The sequence below is a fragment of the Carcharodon carcharias genome, chromosome 20 (assembly GCF_017639515.1).
Source record: "Carcharodon carcharias isolate sCarCar2 chromosome 20, sCarCar2.pri, whole genome shotgun sequence".
Classification (NCBI taxonomy): domain Eukaryota; kingdom Metazoa; phylum Chordata; class Chondrichthyes; order Lamniformes; family Lamnidae; genus Carcharodon; species Carcharodon carcharias.
This window is the reverse complement of record NC_054486.1, coordinates 86,700,984-86,725,766: the sequence shown is the minus strand read 5'-3', so window position 1 is coordinate 86,725,766 and position 24,783 is coordinate 86,700,984. Positions and strand designations below refer to the sequence as shown.

The window sequence follows — 24,783 nt, the reverse complement described above, 5'->3', positions numbered from 1 at the left end:
GAATGAATTGCATGGTAGAGTGATAGAAACAGGTGCAATAGTAACTTTAAGTATATATCCACTTCCATTTCTAAAGGAAAATTTGCAGAGCCATGGGGAAGACTGGGGAGGTGACTCTTTCAAAGAGCTGGCACAAGCATAGTGAGCTGAATGGCTACCTAGGCTGCTGTTGACCTATCTTCATTTTTCAGATAGTGTATTTTCAGTATTTCCTCTTTTATTTAAGATTTCCTGCAATCTGAACTTTTTTCCTTTTGTAAATTTTACAAAATTTCTGTTATTGGTGGTTAGTTTGAAACTAGGCACTATATGAAAGTTAAACCTTCATTCATGCCTTCATTACCTTCAGACTTGACTATTCTAAAGCATTCCAGGCTCCTGTGTTCTACCCTCTGTAAACTTGAGGTCATCCAAAGCTCTACTTTTTGTGTATTAATTAACCCCATATCCTGTTCCCCTATTACTCCTGTGGTCGCTGACCTAAATTGGCTCCCAGTCAAGCAGTATTTTGATTTTTAAAACGCTCATCCTTTCTCTCAAATTCCAAAATGGCTTCGCCCTCACTATCTGTGTAATCTCCTCCAGCCCCTCGACCCTCCAAGATATCTGTGCTCACCTAATTCTGGCCTCATATGCATCCTTGACTTTAATCACTCCACCATTGGTGGCTGCGCCTTCAGTTACATAGGCTGTAAGCTCTGAAAAGCCCTCACTTTACTTCTTTGAAATACTTTTTAAAACCTTCCTCTTTGACAAAGCTTTTGGTATTCTGACATATCACCTTATGTGGCTTGGTGTCATACTTTGTTTTATAACGCTCATGTGAAGCACTTCAGGACATTTTATTATGTTAAAGGGGCTATATAAATATAGGTTGTTATGTCTAACATTTTAATTGTAATGCAGTAACACTGTCCATTTCCAGCATCTATTGAGAAGCTTCACTGTTGGTAATGTTTTCCTATGCCTATTGATTTGTAAGGGTGAGCAACGAAAGCATTTGAGAAATTTCAGTGTAATTAGGATATAGAAATGCTATAGGTATCTGAGAAACTCAAAATGTTTGGGTTCAAATCTGACTTACTGAAGGCTGTTTTTCAAATATAACCTGTCAAAGAAAAGTCAGTCCTAGATATTACAGATTCTCCATTCTTAACCCTGTGACCGATTTAAGGTTAAGATTAGCAAACTCAGCATGGACTGGAAATCTACCTCTGCGTCATCAATTGCAGGTCACAAGTTAATCAGTGTTTCATACCCGCTCAGAGTCTCCAAAATGGCATTTTATCTCTGGCTCAGAATAATCTTCTGTTTTTTAAAATATTTTAAGCAATACATGTTATCAGTGTGGAATGCATTTGTTAAAAGGAGTCAGGTTAATTCTGCAGAATAGTTTGAAAGTCTCTGAAAGAGAATTTAAGTTTGCTAGCATTTTGAGTCACTTTTTATAATTTGGCTGAACAGCTGGATTATAATATAATTGAGCATTTGTTGGCATAGAAGACACTAGTGTGATCAAGGGATTGAATTTTATCGTAAGTAGCTTCACAGAAAAAATACATTTTTAAATTCCTCTGTCAAACTAGAGGAGGGATGATTTAGCAGTTCCGTTGTGAGAAATTATCAAAATGTTTGCAGTGTTATATACTTCTAATCAACCTGTTCTGCATGTGGTGATCCTAGCAGCTTTGCAAGAGATGGCTCTACAGTGTTTAGTTGCTGTATGCAGTGAAATGCGCCATCTGATTTTCACCTAGAATCATCCACAAGGGAGAGAATTTCACAGGATCCCCAGTCTGTTATTCTGATCATAGAATTCCCACACTGGTGTTAGGATTACCAATACATTGCAGCAGCAGTCGGACAAACTAGTCTTCAATGTAGACCAATAAAAAACAGTGGAAATAATTGTAATTTAAATGCATGTAGGCAGCTTTTCTTTTCACTAGAATTCTAATACTATCAAACCTTTGGAAGCAAGCTCTCTTGCATGTCCAGGACTATGCAGCCCAACCTTGTTTATTCAACATCAATGGGTAAAGAAGTATTGTGGCTATGTTACTGGACTAGTAATCCAAAGGCCTGGACTAATATAATAAACAAAAGCAGAGAATGCTAGCAATACTCAGCAGGTCAGATAGCATCTGTGGAGAGAGAAACAGAGTTAACGTTTCATCAGAGATCAGTGCATGGCTTTGTTGATAAATGGACTGTACAGTGTGAAACTAAACCAGACTGTAGTGGTTATATTTGGTGCATGGCAACATTAAAAATGCCAAGTTTAGCCATTGCACAGTGCTGTTGCCACTGTTGTCTTCAGGTTTGGGAATCAAATCATAAGCTTCTTGTACAGTGCTCACAAAATATATTTGTGGTTTTAGGAGTCCTTCTTGATTTGAAGAGATGCTTGTCTGGTAGTTCAGTTATTTGGTTTATGGTTTTATCTGTTGAAGTGTTCCTTGCTGTTCCTGGAAGTTGATGGTGTTAGCTATAAAACAGCAGCAGAATTGCACTTAGGTGAAGGTTAGGTGATAATGCTTCATTTTACATCATGCCATTTGGTGAAATGTGTTTTCCTACTTTGTAAAAACAAATCAGCATGAGCACTAATGTGGCACAAATAAAATTTTAACTACAAATATACAATTGCAGATTTACTAGGCTGGATATCTGTTAGGCACATCCATTTAATTTAAAAATAAATCCCTTTCAAACATGTTTTTTAAAAACTTGCTCAGAGTAATCTTCTGTTTAAGGATGCTTTTTAAGAGATGATTGCTCTTTGGTTTGTTTGTTCATTTCTAAAAACTGGTTAATATTAGCATGTTGTTCTAGGAACTTGTTTTCAAACATCAGAATCTAACTTGTGCAAAGCCTAATTTAGATATAGAATTCCTGTGGTGCTCCTGAAAGGAGTCCTATCTGCTAGTGTTCTTCTACAAGTGTTTCTTTTTTAAAATCTGCTCTTTCAGAAGTGTGTGTCAGCACAAAGGTGTGGAGTCTGAATGTCAACTGTGTGCTTCTGTTTATTCCCTATGCATATTTTTTCTGAATTTTGATTTCCCAATTAATGTTATTTTATATTTTCTAGTCAACTCAAATCTTTTGCATGTGACAATGTTGCATTTCAAACTGTAAAAAATAGTCATACAATTACAGCCTGGGTTCCCTCAGTTAGAACAAGACATGTGTATCCCTTAGGGCAGTGCCAGAATGTGCCCAAAAGCTGCTGATATGTTTTGCTAAAAGCCACAAATCTTAACAGAAGTTGGTAGCAGAAAGAGATAAATAAACCACTGGCTTTGAGTAGTTACGTGACTAGAACTCTTTTTTTTAAGTGTGCCCGGTGATTATTTAGTCTATCTATAAACACATTGCAATGTGGAAAAGTTCTGATTTTAAAGCTTGTGTTTATACAACAGGGGTGGATCAGAATGCTCTTGACCAATAAACTATTTTCTCCTTATCTAGAACCAGTAAAATCCAGTCATGGGGGAATATCAATGCAGGGCAGTTGTTTGTAAAACTGATGAGGTTGCATCAAGTCCAACTTTGTTTCTGCACTCCAGTGAAAATGTGCCACGGTGTGAATGCCAATTTTATCTTCACTATTGCTGAAAGTTTACCATTGGCTTTTAACTGCCTCTTCTATATGTTAGTTTTGCTGTTTTATATAAGGAGCATTTATGGAATCTTGAATGACAGCAAACATTCAAATATTGATATGTGGTTGATAACCCTCAATCCTGTCAGTTGAACATCAGTGGTAGGAAAAATAATAGAAGTCCCACTAAAGTAAAAAATGGAAAAACATCAAGAAAGTAAAATATAAGTCAGCATGAATTTCAAACTGAAGAAGTAATACAGTGGAGATGGGTAATGCAGTAGATGTAATTTGGGTATCACATAATAGATGAATGAATAAAATCAGAGTAAATAGAGTCAGGGGATAAGTATCAGAATAGATAATTATTATGGCTGCAAAACCAAAAGCAGAGAGTAAGGATAAATAGATATTCAGAGTGGTGGAAGGTGGGGATGCCAGAATTTATAGTAACAGTTTAGACTTTGGAGTCGATTCTATTGCTAAGTTTGCAGATCACACCAAATTGTGGAAGTGTGCAATGGCATTAATCAATACTGAGGACGACTGCAACAAATGACAAGAAGACATTAATAAACTTGCTGATTGGCCATGTAACTGGAAAATGAATCGCAACACACCAGTATGAGGCATTACATTTTGAAAATAAAAATGAGGCCACATTTTACTTGGAAAATAAAAATCTAAATAGGGAAGAGGAGCAAAGAGATCTGGGCGTACAAATACACAAATCACTAAATATAACAATATGGGTAAAAAGGCCATTTTTTAAAAGGAAAAGCAAAATGAGTATTTCTAGAGCGATAGAATTGAAAAGTAGAGAAGCTATGCTAAACTTGTATTGAACATTAATTACCCCACACTTAAGAGTGCGGTGTGCAGTTCTGGTCATCCGATTATAAAAGAGGATACAGAGGCACTTGAGAGGGTGCCAAAAATATACAAGGATGATACCAGAAATGAGATATTACCTATCAGGGAAGAAATGAGCAGGCTGAGTCTCCATTTTCCTTTTTCAGGCAGAGACTTTAACTGCATTGTATTTGCAAAGGAAGAATACAAAACAAGGGCAGAGAAATGTGATTTGAATTGATGATCCTATTAAAAAGTGCTCACTAGTGCAGGTATGATGGCTGCATAGCCTCCTTGCTGTAATTTCTATTAAAACATTCCTCCTATTTCTCAAAACAAATGTAAGATAAATGTTCAAGCATACCAAAGCACAAATTTGCTTCACTGTTGAGTGACTTAGTATTAATGGGCTATGGAATCATAAATCAGTGGTGTGCCATTATTTTCTCAACATGATCCATAGTGGGTACAAATTAACAGTGCATCATAACCACAAACTTGAGATTGGTTTTAATTTTACAACTTTAATTATACTACAATGTAATTAAATAATTTGTGTATGTGCAGCCAACTTTTTTTCTGAATACTTAGTTGTACTTTTCTATATGCATGGAGCGCATAAATGGCAAATGGTGGTTTTGTCACCTTGTAATTCACATTGTAACCAGTGAGCTGAGAAATGTAGTGTGATTTTGTGGGAGACAGGTGCAGATGGACAGATGTACCCTTGTATTTGAAGGACTAGAAAAGCATTACTGATGCATTTAATCTGTAAGTGCTGGTGTTGCACTGTTACTGATGTTGTAAATAACACATGACACAACTAACACTTCTACGTCACCCTTTCTTTTCCCAACTTCCCACCCTCTTGTAAAGAGGACAATGTCAGAATGGATTAACTTCCAATAGAACTAATGTGAAACTCTGCTTTGAGAAACATTATAGAAGGTGAACATTCTTTAGAAAGTGCTTTATATCAATTAGAAACAACTGAACTCATTCTGTACATCACATGTTTAGAAGTCTGTGCAGATTTGTGTGCTCAAATAGAAGTGTATTTATCCAAGCAACAGCAAAACGATCATCTAGTTGTTAAGTTGTTCATTGCTAATTTTTTAAAATTTCTTTGTCAGTATCCATATGCATTTGGACTACTCCTGGCTTCAAGCTGGTGTATCCTTGTTTGCCTCAGTCGACTCTACATGGGGATGCATTCTATTCTGGTGAGTGAATCACAAGATTTTAACTATACTGCTTTTGATTAGGACTACTCGCTAATTTAATGGACTTGAAGTATAATATATCAATTATTAGGCACACGCACACATTGCAGGTATTGCTACCTGCCAACTGCCACTTACTTGAATCTGCAATTGCCAGTGGAGTTCTGGATAAACTGCACTCCTCTCACATGCAACCTAAGGGATATCCAATAAGGTAAATTTTATTTCCTTAATATTAACTCTATTAAATGGTCTGAGTTAATTCTTCCCTTTCCTCTCCAGTGGTGGTGTCACAGGTTTTCCATGTCTGATGGTGTGGGATAAGTAGTGTCAGGAGCATTCCCATAAATTCATTACCAAATATCCCCCATTTTAAATTACAATGGGTCTCTGATTAGCACTGCAGGTATTGTTGCTTTGACATAGCCATTGTGTTTAAAAAAAAATTGTGGGACTGTGAGGAATTCTGGATGTTCTGTCAGCTGTTTTCAAGTCGATATTTAATGTGCCTGAAAATCTCTTTATCATTAGCACCTAGCAAAAGTGACACCCTGGCAATGCAACAGTGGTATGAAAGCATGCCAGAAACTTGTAGGCACAACTTTGTTTATAGTCGCACATTAGTGCTGAGATATACTGTGCCCTTGGAAATGCACACATTGAACGCATATGCCTATTGTTTGTCAGCAAGACTGTAATGTTGGCACCCTTGTTAATGCAGTTGAGGTAGAAATTGACAGTCTTTTATCATGCCTATAACAAAAACTTATCTCTCTAATTTGACATAATACTTCCCTCCCCACTTTCTGTCCTCTTGGAAAATCACAATTGAGACTAATCATGTCCTTGCCTGTTCTGTGTATGCATGTAAACTTCTAGCCATAGGGCATTGAAGCTAGTTACAACATGAAACTTTTATTGCTGCTTCTGAACTGAAAAGCTCAGCATTGGCTGGGGTTTGAGTCTGGGCAACTTTATGGGCTACATGATTCACTGTTGTTGCCTGTAATCATTGAACCATCAAAGACTTAGCATACATAGAACCATAGAAAAGTTACAGCACAGAAGGAGGCCATTTCAGCCCATCTTGTGCATGCCAGCCCGAGGACACCCAGGTGCCCTTTCTTAATCCCACCTTCCTGCACCCGGCCCATAGCCCTGCAGCTTACAGCACTTTAGGTGCAGAACCAGGTACTTTTTAAAAGAGTTTAAAGTTTATGCCTCTACCACCAACTTGGGCAGCGAATTCCAGACATCCACTACCCTCTGCGTAAAAAAAGTTCTTCCTCATGTACATCTTCTGCCACTTATCTTGAAGCTATGTCCCCGGTTCTAGAATTCTCCATCAAGGGAAACAATTTTATCCTGTCCACTCTATCTATTCCCCTCATAATTTTATACACCTCAATCAAGTCACCTCTCAGCCTTCTTTGTTCCAGGGAAAATAACCCCAACCTATCCAATCTCTCCTTGTAGCTACACTTTTCTAACCCTGGCACATTCTTGTAAACCTCCTCTGCACTCTCTCCAGAGCTATTACATCCTTCCTGTAATGTGGTGACCAGAACTGCACACACTACTCCAGTTGTGGCCTCACCAGTGTTTTATACAATTCCAACATTATTTCTTTACTTTTATATTCTATACCTCTGCCAGTGAAGGAGAGCATCCCAAATGTCTTCTTTACAACCTTGTCTACTTGAACTGCTGCCTTCATGGACCTGTGTACTTGTACGCCAAGATCCCTCACTTCATCTACCCCTCTTAGTATATTCCCATTTATTTTGTAATCCCTGTAACTGTTTGACCTCCCTAAATGTATGACCTCACACTTCTCTATGTTAAAATCCATCTGCCACCTTACCGCCCACTCTACCAACCCACCTATATCGTTTTGGAGATTGACTATCTTCTACACTATCCACTACTCGGCCAATCTTTGTGTCATCTGCAAATTTCCCAATCGTGCCCCCCCACGTTCACATCCAAATCGTTGATATATAACACAAACAGCAAGGGTCCCAACACCGAGCCCTGTGGAACACCACTTGGGGCAACTTTCCATTCGCAAGGGCATCCATTGGCCGTTACCTGTTACAAAGCCAACCTTTTATTCAGTTTGCCACATTACCCTGAATCCCATGGGCTTTTACTTTCCTGAGCAATCTGCCATGTGGGACCTTGTCAAAGGCCTTGCTAAAATCCATGTACACAACATCCACCACACTACCTTCATCAACCCTTCTTGTCACTTCCTCAAAGAATTCAATCAAATTTGTGAGGCAAGACCTTCCTTTAACAAATCCATGCTGACCATGCCTTTCCACATGACAGTTAATTCTATCTCTCAGGATTGATTCTACTAATTTGTTCACCACTGATGTAACACTAACTGGCCCATAATTATTTGGCATTTCCTTTGATCCTTTTTAAACAATGGAACTATGTTTGCATTTCTTCAGTCCTCCGGTACCTCCCCTGCATCTAGTGAAGATTGGAAAATCATCCTCAGAGCATCTGCTATCTCCTCTCTGACTTCCTTCAGCCTCGGAAACAATCCACCTGGCCCTGGTGACATATCAACTTTCAAGGATTTCAACCCTTCAAGTACTTCCTCTCTCTTTATGACTATCCCGTCCAATATCTCGCAGTGTTCCTTCTGGCCTACTATATCTACATCCTCCCTTTCCTTTGTAAACACAGAGACAAAATATTCATTCAAAACCCTTCCCACAGCCTCTGCATCTACACACAAGTTTTCATCTTCGTCTCTGATAGGCCCCACTTTTTCCTTAGCTAACCTTTTAGCATTAATGTATTGGTAAAATATCTTTGGGTTATCTTTAACTTGCTAATCTTTTTTCATGCCCTCTCTTTGATTTCCTTATTCCCTTTTTTACTTTGTCCCTGCATTCTTATATTTGTCTAGGCTATCTGTAGTGCTTAGTTCTTTGTGCCTATCATACGCTTTCTTTATCTGTTTGATCTTCCCCTGTATTCCTCTAGACAACCAGGGAGGTCTAGATTTGGCAGTACCACTCTTATTTTTGTAGGGGGCATGTCTACTTTGTACAATTAGGATCTTGCTTTTTAGTGCTTCCCACTGGTTTTCCACTTTTATCTTCCAGCAGTGCTGTCCAGTCCACCTCAGCCAAGTCCTTCTCATTTCTGCAAAATTTGCCTTCCCTAGTTCAAGAATTTTACTTCTGCCTTATCTCTGTCCTTTTCCATGGTAATGCTAAATCTAACTGAATTGTGATCACTGTCCCTGATATGGTCGCCAACTGTCACTTCACCCACTTGCCCTTCTTCGTTCCCCAAGATTAGGTCTAGAATTGCATCTCCTCTCATTGGGTTTGTCACTAACTGGCTGAAAAGATTTTCCTGGACAGACCATGAACTTTTCTCCCTCAGTGCCCCTTATACTGTTTGAATCCCAGTTGATGTTAGGATAGTCGAAGTCTCCTACTATTATTGCCCTCTTGTTCTTACAAGCAGAAATTTGCCTGCATATTTGTTCTTCTATCTCCCTTTCACTATTTGGGGGTCTGTAGTATACTCCCAGTAGTGTGACTGTCCCTTTTTTATTTCTAAGCTCAATCCATAAAGCCTTGTTTGTTGACCTATTTAGGATATCATCCCTTCTCACAACTGGAATTAATTCTTTAACCATTAGTGCACTGACTGTTAAAAAGACATTCATTAGGTCACTATGTTGTCGATATTGTCTTGGCAATATAGCTGTGGAATTGTTCTGTTGCTGTTACACTGAACAACAAACATATTAAAAATAAGTGCACAAAATATGCCTTTTAGGCCAAAACTTTTAGTTCAAAACTAGGAATAACTTAATTTTAAAATTGCCACCTTTGCTTGCCTGGGTAGACAAGGTTGTGAGTTTGGTTGCTTGGCAGTCTGACATTTTCACCCACAGGAAATCGTCATTCCTCCAATTGACACACAACCTGGAAATGCATGTTTCTTAGTGCTGGATAATAGTTCCATTCATGTGAAAACTAGCATAAGCAATGATTTAAGATTTCCTACTGATTTTCTTGCCTGGATAATGATATAGGACTTGGTAATAGGATGGTGGTGCTGTGGCAAATACTAGCTATATACAACAGCATTTTACATTGGGGAAAATGGACTAATGGTTTGGTTGTTGAGCTAGAACAAGTTACGTAAAGTGGGGTGAGACCATTTAGGGGATTTAAGCATGAGGATGACTTGTAACTTGAGGCTTTAGGAGTCTTGGGCGCTGATGTAGGCAAGCAAGCAGCGAGCTGATTGGCGAGCAAGCACCAATTCAGAGTAAAATATAGGCAGCAGAGTTTTGGATGAGCTGAAGTTTACAAAAGATGGAAGTCGGCAAAAAAGCATTGAAATCATCCAGTTTGAAAGTGATAAAAGGGTTTCAGACGGGCTGAAGAAGGAGCAGAGCTGGGCATCAGCGAAGGTGCAAGTAGGCAGTCTTTGTAATGGAGAATATATGGTGTCGAAAGCTCAGCTTAGTGCTGAATAGGATATTGAGTTTGCAATCTGATTCAGCCTGAGTCGGTGCTTGGGAAAGAGCTGGTATCTGCCATGATGGTACAAAGTTAGTAGTGGGTGCCAAGGTGAATGTTTTAATCTTGCCAATATTTAACTAGCAGAAATTACAGCTCATCCAAGACAAGTAGTTTGACTACATAAGAGTCAATGGACAGAGCTCAGTGCTCCCATGGTAATGGTGCAGGAGCAAGAAGAAACCTAACTGTTGAAGTTACACACCTTCTAATTCTGTGATTTGGAGTACGTGAACCATTTTGTCCAACTGTGTCTGATTTAAATATTGTCCTTCATGGATGCAGTGTCTGCTTTCTAAGGTTTGAATCTTGCTGTAGTTTGTGAAAAGGCCAGCATGAACATAGTATAGAACCTTTTTGGCAATAATTAACAATTGGACATCATTGACAAGGTAAATTTTAGTGAACAGATTTGATATTAAAAGTGGCAGAATTTTATATGATATGGCTAAGTATGTTCTCAATTTATAGGTTTAGTGTTTACAAAATTTTAGTAAATTTTTGACATTTCTTGCTTGATGAATTTTCTTTGGGAGCACAGTACACAGGCAAATGAAAGGATAGAACTGAGCTTGTGCAGTGAATGAGATCGAACATGTCAATTTTTTTTCTTTCCTGCCTTTTTCTTCTCTCTCCTTTCTGTTTCTTTTTTTTCTTACTGTTATTGTCTTGTTTTTCTCTTTCTCATTCCATTTTTCTTCATCTCCATCTCTCTACCTTTATCTCGGTCTACCTTGCTGGATTTCTCTCCTCTCTATCTGAATTGCAGTACAGAATGGGACTTGAACTTTCGAGGGGCTGGAGAGGATTGAAGAGAATGCAGAGAACTATAATGCTGCAGTAATAATAAGAATTAGATTTTAGATTTCTAAGACTTTGGAGAGGCAAGGGAGGTTGGAGCTGGAGCAATAGTTTTGCAAAGGTGTGTGATGCCAGCAATTTGAAAGGAAGGGGGACAGTAACTGAGATTAGGGGACCATTTACAATATCAGCTTCTGTGAGGGCCAGGAAGGGAAGTTGGGAAGTCAACAGTTTACTAGGAAAGGAGTCACAATAGATGGTTGGGGTGATGGACAGGATGAACTTGGAAAAGACACGAGAGGGTGGGGGTGGATGGGGATGAGAAAACCTTACCTTTGCCTGGTCTATGTGACAGGACAAGGGCACCTGGAGGCATAGGGAATCAAACAGTAAGGACTTAAAGCCAAAGCTAATTATAGTCGGACTATCCATGCAGGTAGCATATACAGAATGCCAAGTAAGAGGCTTCCAAATACAGCCCAAGGTAAAATCAAATAACTTTCAGAGCTGCCACACAATGAACCATCACGTTCCACAAGGAAACCACCAATCCAACAAATGACAGAACATTTAAATAAGTATAGAGCAGAGTAATGTTCCTTCCCCCGAGGGTGAAAATCATGAAGATGTGAATAGAACAGTAAATCAGCGCAATAAAGATGGTTGAAGAATGCTGATCCCTAGGGCCACAACACTGTCACTTGCTTTGATGCACCCATGGAGGTATTCCTGCTGTGACAAAGTGATAGTCTGATAACAATTCTAGCACTTTTTTTTTTAAAAAAGCATACGGATAAAACTTAAAACAAAAACAGAATTACCTGGAAAAACTCAGCAGGTCTGGCAGCATCGGCGGAGAAGAAAAGAGTTGACGTTTCGAGTCCTCATGACCCTTCGACAGAACTTGAGTTCGAGTCCAGGAAAGAGCTGAAATATAAGCTGGTTTAAGGTGTGTGTGTGGGGGGCGGAGAGATAGAGAGACAGAGAGGTGGAGGTGGGGGTGTGGTTGTAGGGACAAACAAGCAGTGATAGAAGCAGATCATCAAAAGATGTCAACGACAATAGTACAATAGAACACATAGGTGTTAAAGTTAAAGTTGGTGATATTATCTAAACGAATGTGCTAATTAAGAATGGATGGTAGGGCACTCAAGATATAGCTCTAGTGAGGTTTTTTTTATAATGGAAATAGGTGGGAAAAGGAAAATCTTTATAATTTATTGGAAAAAAAGGAAGGGGGAAACAGAAAGGGGGTGGGGATGGGGGAGGGAGCTCACGACCTAAAGTTGTTGAATTCAATATTCAGTCCAGAAGGCTGTAAAGTCCCTAGTCGGAAGATGAGGTGTTGTTCCTCCAGTTTGCGTTGGGCTTCACTGGAACAATGCAGCAAGCCAAGGACAGACATGTGGGCAAGAGAGCAGGGTGGAGTGTTACAACCACACACCCCCCCCCCTCCACCTCTCTGTCTCTCTATCTCTCCGCCCCCCACACACACACCTTAAACCAGCTTATATTTCAGCTTTCCTGGACTCGAACTCAAGTTCTGTCGAAGGGTCATGAGGACTCGAAACGTCAACTCTTTTCTTCTCCGCTGATGCTGCCAGACCTGCTGAGTTTTTCCAGGTAATTCTGTTTTTGTTTTGGATTTCCAGCATCCGCAGTTTTTTTGTTTTTATACGGATAAAACTTAGTCATTCTGGAGGAACAGCAGTGAAGAATATCTGTGATGCGCCCTACAATTTTACATTATTAACTTGCTTCTAGTACTGTCCCATATACGCTCTTCCCTTTAACATAACAGATATTGTGAAATGGAAATATCCCTTTGACTCCACTGTGATATTGTAGGTTAAAATGGTATTTACATGAGGCCCAGTGTTGTAATGTAAATAGTATTTTGCAGTGTTTGTCTTTCACTTGGGTTGGGCAGCAAGTACTTTAGAGGTAACTTTCCTTGCATCATTGCCAAATTGCCTTTTGTAGTCATCTGTTCCTGACACCACTAATTATTTCAGTTTGCTTACTGGTTACTTGGAGTCTAGTTCTAAGATTTTAGCCCACCAGAGAACCAGTTGTGTAATTTAATACACACAGTTAGGGACGTTATGGAGAATTGCACAAAAAGTAGTGAGGAATAGAATGTATAGTGTAGATTTGGGAGTTCAGTCTCTTCATGATTGTATTTACTTAAAACTGTTATTCTAACAAAAACATATGTGCATGAATGCATTTCCTCCCATTCCCCATTGTTCCTTTACTGGAGAATGGGACTCTTTTTTCTCTGCACTATGCACACTCACCGTGGTTAAGAACACATGTAGATGAGCTATAATCTCCAATGACACAGTGATACTGACATTAAATAAAGTGCATCCTGAGTTCATATTTAACATACCTGTGTTTTTCATCTAGAAAGTAGAGTTAAGGCCAAGATCAGATCAGTTGTGATATTACTGAATGGCAGAGTAGGCTCAAGGGGCTGAATGGCCTACTTCTCCTACTTATATTTTGCATGTTCTTATTGATCTTGAGGGTTAGTTTATTAAGGTTTCTGTGAGTTCATGCAAAGTGTTTTTAAAACATGGTTTGTCAGTTAACTAGGATCCAAAAGGTTTTCCTACTGGGGTAAATCTGAAGGAAATTATAAGACCATAAGACATAGGAGCAGAAATTAAGCCGTTCGGCCCATCGAGTCTGCTCCGCCATTCAGTCGTGGCTGATAAGTTTCTCAACCCCATTCTCCTGCCTTCTCTCTGTACCCTTTGATCCCCTTACCAATCAAGAACCTATCTATCTATCCATCTTAAATACACTCAATGACCTGGCCTCCACAGCCCTCTGTGGCAATGAATTCCATAAATTCACCACTCTCTGGCTAAAGAAGTTTCTCCTCATTTCTGTTCTACAAGGTCTTCCCTTTTCTCTGAGGCTGTGCCCTCGGGTCCTAGTCTCTCCTACTAATGGAAACATCTTCCCCACGTCCACCCTATCCAGGCCTTTCAGTATTCTGTACATTTCAATCAGATCCCCCCTCCATCGACTATAGACCCAGAGCCCTCAAACGATCCTCATATGTTAAGCCTTTCATTCCTGGGATCGTTCTCGTGAACCTCCTTTGGACCCTCTCCAGGGCCAGAACATCCTTCCTGAGATACGGGGCCCAAAATTGCTCACAATATTCTAAACGTGGTCTGACTAGAGCCTTATAAAGCCTCAGCAGCACATCCCTGCTTTTATATTCTAGTCCTTTCGAAATAAATGCCAACATTGCATTTGCCTTCCTAACTACCGACTCAACCTGCAAGTTAACCTTCTGAGAATCCTGGACTAGGATTCCCAAGTCCCTTTGCACTCCAGATTTCTGAATTCTCTCCCCATTTAGAAAATAGTCTATGCCTCTATTCTTCCTACCAAAGTGCAAGACCTCACACTTGCCCACGTTGTATTCCATCTGCCACTTCTTTGCCCATTCTCCTAACCTGTCCAAATCCTTCTGCAGCCTCCCCGCCGCCTCCACCTATATTTGTATCACCTGCAAACTTAGCCAGGATTCCCTCAGTTTCTTCATCTAAATCATTAATGTACAAAGTGAAAAGTGTTGGCCCCAACACTGACCCCTGACACTAGTCACTGGCCGCCATCCTGAGAAGGACCCCCTTATCCCCACTCCCTGCCTCCTGCCAGACAGCCAATCTTCTATCCATGGACTTGCTTCTAACACCATGGGCTCTTATCTTACTGAGCAGCGTCCTGTGCGGCACCTTGTCAAAGGCCTTCTGGAAGTCCAAGTAGATAACATCCATTGGCTCTCCTTTGTCTAACCTACTTGTTACCTCCTCAAAGAATTCTAACAGATTTTGCAGGCATGACCTCCCCTTGATGAAACCATGCTGACTTTGCCCTATTTTACCATGCACTTCCAAGTATTCTGAAATCTCATCCTTAATAATGGACTCTAAAATCTTACCAACAACCGAGGTCAGTCTAATCAGCCTGTAATTTCCTGACTTTTGCCTCACTCCCTTCTTAAACAGGGGGGTTACATTAGCGATTTTCCAGTCCTCCGGGACCCTCCCTGACTTGAGTGATTCCTGAAAGATCACCATTAACGCCTCCACTATCTCTTCAGCTATCTCCTTCAGAACTCTGGGATGTAATCCATCTGGTCCAGGTGATTTATCCACCTTCAGACCTTTCAGTTTTCCTAGCACCTTCTCCTTGGTAAGGGCCACCATAATCACCTCTGCCCCACGACACTCTTGAACTTTGGGGATGTTACTCGTGTCTTCCACCGTGAAGGCTGATGCAAAGTACCTATTCAGTTCCTCCGCCATTTCTTTGTTCCCCACTACTACTTCTCCAGCGTCATTTTCCAGCGGCCTAGTGTCCACTATTGCCTCTCTCTTACTCTTTATATCTTAAAAAAAACTCTTGCAATCTTCTTTTATATTACTGGCTAGTTTACCCTCATATTTAATCTTCTCCCTCCTTATTTCTTATTTAGTTGTCCTCTGTTGGTCTTTGTAGGCTTCCCAATCCCCTGGTTTCCCACTGCTCTTCGCTGCATTGTATGCTTTCTCTTTAGCTTTTACGTCAGCCATGGTTGCCTTGTCCTCCCTTTAGTATGCTTCTTCTTCCTAGGGATGAATTTTTGCTGTGTCTCCCAAATTACTCCCAGAAACTCCTGCCATTGCTGTTCCACTATCTTTCCTGCTAGGCTCATCTCCCAGTCAATTCTGACCAGCTCCTCCCTCGTGCTTCTGTAGTTGCCTTTATTCAATTGTAATACCGTTACATCTGATTCCAGCTTTTTCCTCCCAAATTGCAGGGTAAATTCTATCATATTATGGTCACTTCCTCCTAAGGGTTCCTTCACCATAAGCTCCCTTATCAAATCTGCCTCATTACACATCACTAAATCTAGAATTGCCTGTTCCCTAGTGGGCTCCACCACAAGCTGCTCCAAAAAGCCATCTCGTAGACATTCCACAAATTCCTTTTCTTGGGATCCACTACCAACCTGATTTTTCCAATCTACCTGCATATTGAAATCCCCCCATGATCACTGTAACCTTACTTTTATTACATGCCTTTTCTATCTCCTGGTGTATCTTGTGCCCCACATCCTGACTACTATTCGGAGGCCTGTACATAACTCCCATTATGGTTTTTTTACCTTTGCAATTCCTCAACTCTACCCACACAGATTCTACATCATCTGACCCTATGTCATTTCTTGCTATCGATTTAATTTCATTTCTTACTAACAAAGCAACAAGGCCCCCTCTGCCAACCTGCCTATCTTTTTGATAGGATGTATATCCTTGGGTATTTAGCTCCCAGTCCTGATCCCCTTGCAGCCATGTCTCCATGATACCCACCACATCTTACCTGCCAATTTCAATCTGCGGGGGGTTAGTTCTGGGACTTCAATTGTGAACTGTTTCAAATTATTCCTCTGTCCCACTTGGCCTAATTGTTTCTAAGTGGAATCTGTTTACAACAACAACTTTTATATCAAAAACAGAAACAGAAATACTTGGAAAAACTCAGCAGGTCTGGCAGCATCGGCAGAGGAGAGCACAGTTGACCTTTTGAGTCACTAAGTACAACTTTTATATAACACTTTCTAACAAATATAACATCCCAAGGTGCTTCACAGGAGTGTTGCAAAGCCAGCAACTTGACACTAAGCCACATACGGAGATAATAGGGCAAATGACCAATAGCTTGATCAGAAGTAGGTTTAAGGATCTTCATAAAGGAGAAAAAAGTGGTGGAGAAGCAGAGAGGTTTAGGGAGGAACTCCAGAGCTTAGATTCTTGGCAGCTGAAGGCACAGTCAGCAATAGTGGAGCAATTTCTGGTATACATAGCTATTAAAGCACATTAGGTCATAGGTTGACATCATCTAATTTTGAAGTGAATGTAGTGTTTGGACTATGTTCTGATGCATTATTCATACTCATATTGACTCTTTGTTTCATCTCTAACAGGATATCATCGCTGGTGTGCTTTACAGCATCCTAATCTTAATCATCTTCCACCCAGCTTTGGACATAATTGACAACTTCAACTTAACCTACAAGTATGCCCCTTTATTCATCATCAGCCTTCACCTAGGAATGGGACTCTTTTCATTTACCCTCGACACATGGAGCACATCGCGTGGTGACACGGCCGAAATTCTAGGCTCAGGCGCAGGTATCGCTTGTGCATCTCATTTTAATCACATGTTTGGCATATTGCCAGACCCTCCCCTTGATGCTCTGCCATTTTCTCCCCCAGCAATCACATTTAATCTCATTACAAGAGCTTTTCTGCGTTTTGCACTTGGGGTGGTGGTCCTGTTACTAACCAGAGCAGTGCTGAAAGCATGCACTATCCCTCTGGCCTGCAAGATATTTCGTATTCCATGCACTGACATCCGCCAGGCACGGAAGAGAATGGAGGTGGAACTTCCCTATCGTTACATGACATATGGAATGGTAGGATTTGTGGCCCTGTTTCTGGTTCCCTCCTTATTTAATTACCTGAATCTCTCTTGATGGGAGGACAAAGTCTTTTTGACACAGCTATTAATTGGAAGCAGGAATGCAAAGTTTTGAATGGAAATCTTCCAGATCAGTTACCTGTTCTGTCCATGCCCCTGAGCAGGCATCTGTTTGGCCACATATGAAGCCTGTAGTTGTCTGGAAGAGAACGCTGAGATGTGACTACAAATTTAAGAAGTTGGTTATTTTTCCTATATCTAGACGGAAGATTTCTGAGACTAGCCTTCTGAAGAGCATATGAGGAGAAGGAACTCATAATGGTTATGAAAGTTTGTATTAAGTTCCTGCAAAAGCTGATTAAATATGTGCAGAATGAGTACAAATGTAATTTAGTAATAACAAAGACTCAAATTTCAGGTACCTAACAGCTTATTCAATTGTGCCTTTTAGTTTATTGCATAAGAATTGCTGTAATTTCAGCAGTGATATCATAAATTTTAACTGCCTCAAATGATGAGTTGCAACAATTTTCTCTGACATTCCCTTCCACCATGTTGGGGTTGTAGTCCCGTTAATTGTTTAAGCTTAGACCACACTCCTAATTTACAACTGAAATGTACCTTCCAAGTACTGCAATTGTGCAGTGTTTCATCTGGGCACTTGAATTCTTTTTTAAGTGCGTATTTTTTCAGTTTTGATTAATCAGACCTGTTTTTAAATGCAAGCTCTGGAGTATTAGGATACAAGATGTCATTAGCTTTGATATTTTGGAATCACTAACACTGGATTCAATGCCTTTTGATATGCAAGATTGCCCCTTATGTTTAAATTTTCAGCCTGAGACCTTCTAGTTAAACTTGTATTGCTTATGTCCCACATTTTAGAGTCCACATAGGATTTGGGACTAATGTATGCATGGCTTCCTACAATGGTAGCCACTTTACATACAATGATAAAGATGCTGGTGATTTCCCTCACTGAAATACACCATGGTAATGGCTTTTTCCTGCATGGCTTTGCAGTCTTGCGCTATATGTAATACAGGATGTCATGAATCTGCTGCCATCTGGGGAGACTGTTAATCTAAAAATCTCTTCTAATGGATGATGCCCTTGACTTCCCTATCCTGTGGCATGTGTATCATGAAAGATGTGAAAGCTGCTTTCATTTGAAGGCTACTCAGTAGAAACTGGACAATCTTATCTTTCTAGGAGGGGGAGCTTGATACAAGAATCTTATTTGCTGCACAATTTAAACATTTCCCAGTGGGAATACCATGCTCTCACAAAAAAATGCACTTTTTCAATGTAATCTATTTCTCAGCCTCAGTGTTTCACAACATTTTCCCTTGTTATTATTAGTTTGTGAAGGTGGCTTGGGTGACTTGCATAACCACTGATCATCCTTACAGAAACAGGAACTGAAGCTGTGTTTGTCAGTACACAGTATTAATCATAACCACATTGTCGTTAAATTGAAAAAAGTTCTATTTTTCATCTGAAGTATGAACATTTCTGCTTTTGTTCCAGCTTTTGTCGCACCCATGGCATTAGTCCCCGTAGCAGAAAGTCCAATAAGGTTTTTAGTTAGCCTGCAGTATTGCATGTCACTCTGAAGACAGACTGACTATAACTCTACTTTTGAACTGGCCATGGATTCTGATTTCATTCTCACCTTAAAAATCAGGTGCCCTAGTTTCACCTCCACAAAAACTTTTTGTATTAACTATACCTGCTGCTGTGGTATGTGCTGTTGACAATTGCTACCTAGTTGACCACTCACTGCAAAAATCTCACTTGATTTTTTTTAAAATCTTGGATTTTAAGGGTAGCCAGAGTTTTGTTGCCCCTCTCGCCTAAACTCGCCTGTACCATACTTCACACTTGTCTGAAATGGCAGTAAGCTCGATTTTCACTAATTCCATTGATGCAGAGTTCCATAATGTCTTGTAGGCAAGTTTATGCCGTGCTAGAGGAGAAGCATCCTGTGCATCTTATGAATGACCATGAAGGGTTCCATTGGAAAATCCATCAAAGGGCCTCTGAATACTCCTCCCATTGGGTTTTCTGCTTGCAGGATCACGTTGATGTGCAGATTGAACTTGTGTGCTAAACTTCTGGAGTGTTGTTTGCAAAACAAAGTTGACAAAGTAGTTTATTTTCTTTCTGCACTATTCCATTGCATTCTATACGTGTGGCTAAGGAACTCATTATCATTGGTAGCACTGTACTCCTGAGGTAAAATATTGAAGGGTGTAGCATGGAGTAGGGTTGGGGGGGATTAATTAGAACATCTGTTCACGAATACACTACCTTGTAGAAACAAAACTATCCCTTAGATTTTAGAACTTGGCTAAAACCATAAGGAAAATATTTAAACGAGTATGACTGAAGGTAATGTTATAGATGCTGTGCTGTACATTGACACTGGACTCACCAACTATGCTGCAATATTTTTTGATAGCGTAGGACATGTGAATTAGAAAGTATTTGGGTTCCAGTGTAAAAGTTTGATGAATTAGCATATTGGTTTGTTTATTAGCCCTCTTCTCTTTTCTCCCCCCGCCACCACACCACCTTTCAATAATGTCTCTTAATTGGAAAGCTGTAAGGCTGTTTTGTCCTGAGCAGCCTTTCATCTTTAAAAATGTGAACCTGCGTTTTATTGATTATGCACTCTCTTAAGTTTTTGCTGCTTGTGGGGAGAGATAGGAGACTTAAACAGATTTATTTAGAAGCTTCAAACCTACAGTAACATATATATATCATTATGTATAAATTAATATTGTCTTCCTACATTACTATTAAATAGACATCTGCAAAATGTAGGAAGACAATGAATTATTTCTAGTGTAAAAGCACCTGAATTTCCCTGGATTTTGACAATGATTTGCCCTTCCTTTCCCAATGACAGTTGGTGGTTAAACACACAATGTGCTATGTCACTGTGCCATAGGAGCTAGAAAGGCCTCTGGTTCAATCCGTGCACTGTAACAAGTTAATTATTTGAGTTGGAATGGCAGCAAGGCCACTACCAATGGTTTTGACATCGCTGAGGCTTAAATTTAATCTATTGATCTTGCCATCCAGTGAGCTCCAGTTGAATGAATGCCTGGAGCTTGGGCATGATCAGGCCCGGCTGTAATGGAGGCCACTGTACCATGGAGTAATCTGTTGATACTGTGCCCAAGCCCAAACATTACATCTTTCCCCCTACTATCCTGATGCTCATAAAGAAAGCCTAAAGGGCAAAGGGCGCTCAAATTATTATTATGTTTGAATCAGTGCTGTAAGAGCTAAAGCTTTTTAACCAGAGACCCTGGGCATGTGGGGATTGTTGAGTGCTGAGCACTTCTGTCAACTCATAACAACATTAAAATAGTGTTGTGAGTCTGTTGTATGAAATATAAATAAGGATAGATTGTTTTTATAAGAAGGTGTGTGTTCCTTCGTAGGAATGCATTTTTTTTTGTTTCAGCTCTTGGTGTTTATGGTGATTGGGTCATGGAAAATGTTTAAATTTGCACTAGTGATTTAATGTAAGTAAGTTCTATAGTCATTTCAAACTACATTTGAGTCTATATGAATAATATATTCATCCGTTCTAAATCTGGAACTTCTCAGATTATTGTGGTCCAATAATCTTATTGGTGCTAATGCACAATGACTCTTTTGGGATACTCCCTTCCTATTTATTCCACATGTCTGTAAATGAGGCTTGTTAGAATTTGGGCCACATTTTTGAATGTTATAACCAAAGCAGGTTCCTGCATCCCTTACGAAATGTGCTTTCTGGAATGGGGATACTTTATGAAAGCAGAAGCAGAATAGAATTCTCACAGTTGCACGTTAACAACAAGCATTATTTTTTTTCAGTGCTAATAGATCCAATGCGCTTTTCTGTGCATCATAAAAAGGTTTTCTTTTCACTTTCCAATAGTGTATGTAGTAAAGTAGAACTGATTGAAGCCAAAGAGAGTTTCTTAACCCGTTCTGGAAATAAACAAAAAAAACATTGGAAACTTGTATTTAAAATTTTACTCAGAAATATTGCAATCCTTAAAGGGCTGAAAGAATATTTTGGGTGAAACAGGTTATTTATTAAAGCATTAAATGCAATTCCTTTGCTTTACTGCTAACTGAATAAAGATTCATCATGCTATACAGTTTTTCTGAAGTTAATAAATCTATTGACCATAACAGTTTGCAAGATCTGACTGTTCATCCAGTAACTTGCCTCATTTCCTTGTGCATGTGCACACACAGGGGAGTTGCCTGTGTGTTGAAGCTGCATGGGCAGCTGATTGGTTTGCTGAGATAAATCTGCTCCTTGCAAATTATGCACATGTGGGAATGGCAGACACAGGAGATCAGAAAGCAAAGCCATAAATGGGAGTGTCCTGTGGGGAAGTTTAGTCCTGGGTTGGGATCATGCTGGCAAACAGTGAATTCCTGTAAAAAGTTCTGTTAAAGAATATTTCCCCACCTTTTTGCAGACTGTCCTTGTAACTCATTAATAAGAGCCTCTATCATTTCAACTGGCCACTTAAAATGCAGAGAAGAGGATACATAGTTGTGGAATTATTTGTGGAGTCCTGATAAAATAACAAAGTCTAGCAATTGCCTCGAATTGCAGTGATTGTAGGAATTGGCTGTTTTCAAAATATACAATTGCCTTTTTAATCTTCATTTGAATAATTCACAAAGGCTGTGGACTTAAATAGATGCATTCATTGTGGCACATGTTTCAAATTGTAATGTAATCATATGGATGTTATTGACTGTAAATGGATTTGTAAGTTCATGTGAGACCACTCAAAAGCAACAAAAATGCATGATAACAATCCTTCTGTGTTCACTGCCAGAACATCTATATACTGTATGGGATTCTTCAAACTGAACAGGATCCATGGTGATTAAAATTAACTACAGTATTTGCTTCCTTTACTTTTTTTTAAATAATTGTTTCCTCTTTGCTCTTTGCTCATTGTTGAACTTCTTGATCTCTATTTTTGCTCCTCCACCAAGAAAGTTAAACCTACTCCTGATGACCTTTCCCCTATTCGCTGACACAGCTTTTGTGCTTTTGCTCTTAGCCATTAACCTCTAAACTAATTTAGTTTTAATCTGCTAAAAATGGAAGTTTTTTGTTTGTTTTCTCTGTCTGGTTTCTGGTTTTTTTATAAAGCAATTCAAGCTATTGGAAGTGCTAGCAATGCGATTTGAGATGGTCCGTTTTAGGCCAAAATCTGGGGGATGGACAGAAAGTCCTTTAGCCCAGCTGAGCAGGTTGTCACCGATGAGCACAACCTATACTTAGAGCAAATTGGAGAGTGTGGTATGTCCTGATTGTGGAAATTTGGTCTGTTTTCTGCAATTTTCAGTGTAATTTACATTGCAATAAATTATCTGCTCAAAGGATATTTTAGGATGAGAGATGCGAGGGGATGAAAGGGGCTCAAAGTCCATATCTAAACACATGGTACGATTCTTGGCTGGCATATATCCACAGCAGAACTTGGAAAAAAAAAACAAAGACAAACAATTGTCACAGGTATATGAAGTGACTGAAGAGTAAATGTACTGGTAATTAAATATGTTTAATTATTATTTGAATGTTGAACAGTTGTGAATAAAGATGCATTGCATTCTTTTACTGAAGTTAATGAAATGTAGAACAAAATATGTTTTTACAAAGTTATGTTGGTAGCACCAGGACAGTATTTTTTTTGTCACAAGCATGCGTTTGTTTTTTCTCAAACTTTCCAGATCTTTTAAATGTTGGTTTTCAGATCACTATCTTGCCTTGAACTCTGTGGCTTTAAATATTGTAACAGTTTGTGTGTTAATCATTGGTTTTCCTCCCCATCCTCCAACAGTGTTAGCTCTGCTGGTCAGCAATGTCTTGTATGCGACACAGTTCACAATTCACTTACATCATTGCAGTTTGCACTGAGCTTAAAATAAAAAGTCCAATGAACTTGACTGAATGTGTGTGGGTTTTTTGTAAATATATTTTGTAGAACAGTAAAGTGTTGGCAAAAGTACTCCTTGGACAATGGTTCCTGATAATAGACCATAAGACCCAGGAGCAGAAATTAGGCCAGTCGGCCCATCGAGTCTACTCCGCCATTCAATCATGGCTGATAAGTTTCTCAACCCCATTCTCCCGCCTTCTCCCCGTAACCTTTGATCCCCTTACCAATCAAGAACCTATCTATCTCGGTCTTAAATACACTCAATGACCTGGTCTCCACAGCCTTATGTGGCAATGACTTCCATAATAGGACTTACAGTCAGCTGTTTACCTTTTAATTTTTTATCGTCTCTCAGCAGAATTGCCCAACAGTGCAGACAGCAAGTAGCCATCAACAGTAATTTTATTATGGAACCAGCATGGATAGTAAATGAAATTTCACTCACACTGGAGCTACAAGTAATTAGCAATATAGTTCAATATTTGATCAGTAATGTTGAGCGTTACATACATATGAACATATGAAGTAGAAGTAGGCCACTCGGCCCCTTGAGCCTGCTCCACCATTCAATAAGATCATGGCTGATCTGAATGTAACCTCAACCCCACATTCCTGCCTACCCCTTAAAACCTTTCACCCCCTTGTTAATCAAGAATCTATCTAGCTCTGCCTTAAAAATATTCAAAGACTCTGCTTCCACTGCTTTTTGAGGAAGCGTTCCAAAGACTCAACTCTCTGGTTGGAAGTGTGAAGGCTATTAGTTCTCCTTCAACTTCATCTCGTTGGATTACATTTGACGGTGCATTTATGCACTATCCTGAACCCGAGTCACGTTCTTAAAGGAATTTGAGGAATTTCTGGAAGAAAGTAAATTGATCAAAGTCCATATAGTTAGCCTTCTTCAAAGTAGCCAAGCAGTGGGGTAAGTAGGCAGAGTACTATAAATATTACATAGCCTGTTAGAGTAACAATGGCTGCCTGTAATTTAGAGGTTAGAATGGGGTTAGATTAGTGTACACCTGCACATGGGACCTTGATTGTTTGCCATGGATAATGTTTTGCCAGTCACTTCCCACCATTGGTTTTTAAAACATTTGAGTTTTTAATTTCTTAACTGAAAATTATAAACTTTGCAATATTGAGGCATTCCAACTCGTACATTTAATCAGACCAAACACATATATATATTTCTGAATTTTTTTATTTGTTCATGGGGTGTGTTTCACTGGCAAGGCCAGCATTTATTGCCCATACCTAATTTCCCT

The 24,783-nt window shown here is 39.5% G+C and overlaps 1 protein-coding gene across 1 annotated transcript in view; it reads left to right on the top strand.

The window, feature by feature from the left end:
• sgpp1b (sphingosine-1-phosphate phosphatase 1b) overlaps positions 1-23,525 on the top strand; it is a 42,744-nt gene extending 19,219 nt beyond the window's left edge. Inside the window, exons 2-3 of the mRNA XM_041214561.1 lie at positions 5,590-5,679; positions 17,044-23,525. Of these exons, the coding sequence (XP_041070495.1) occupies positions 5,590-5,679; positions 17,044-17,595 (642 nt within the window). The 3' untranslated portion in view covers positions 17,596-23,525. The remainder of the gene's footprint in view (positions 1-5,589; positions 5,680-17,043) is intronic.
• The last annotated feature ends 1,258 nt before the right edge of the window (positions 23,526-24,783 follow it).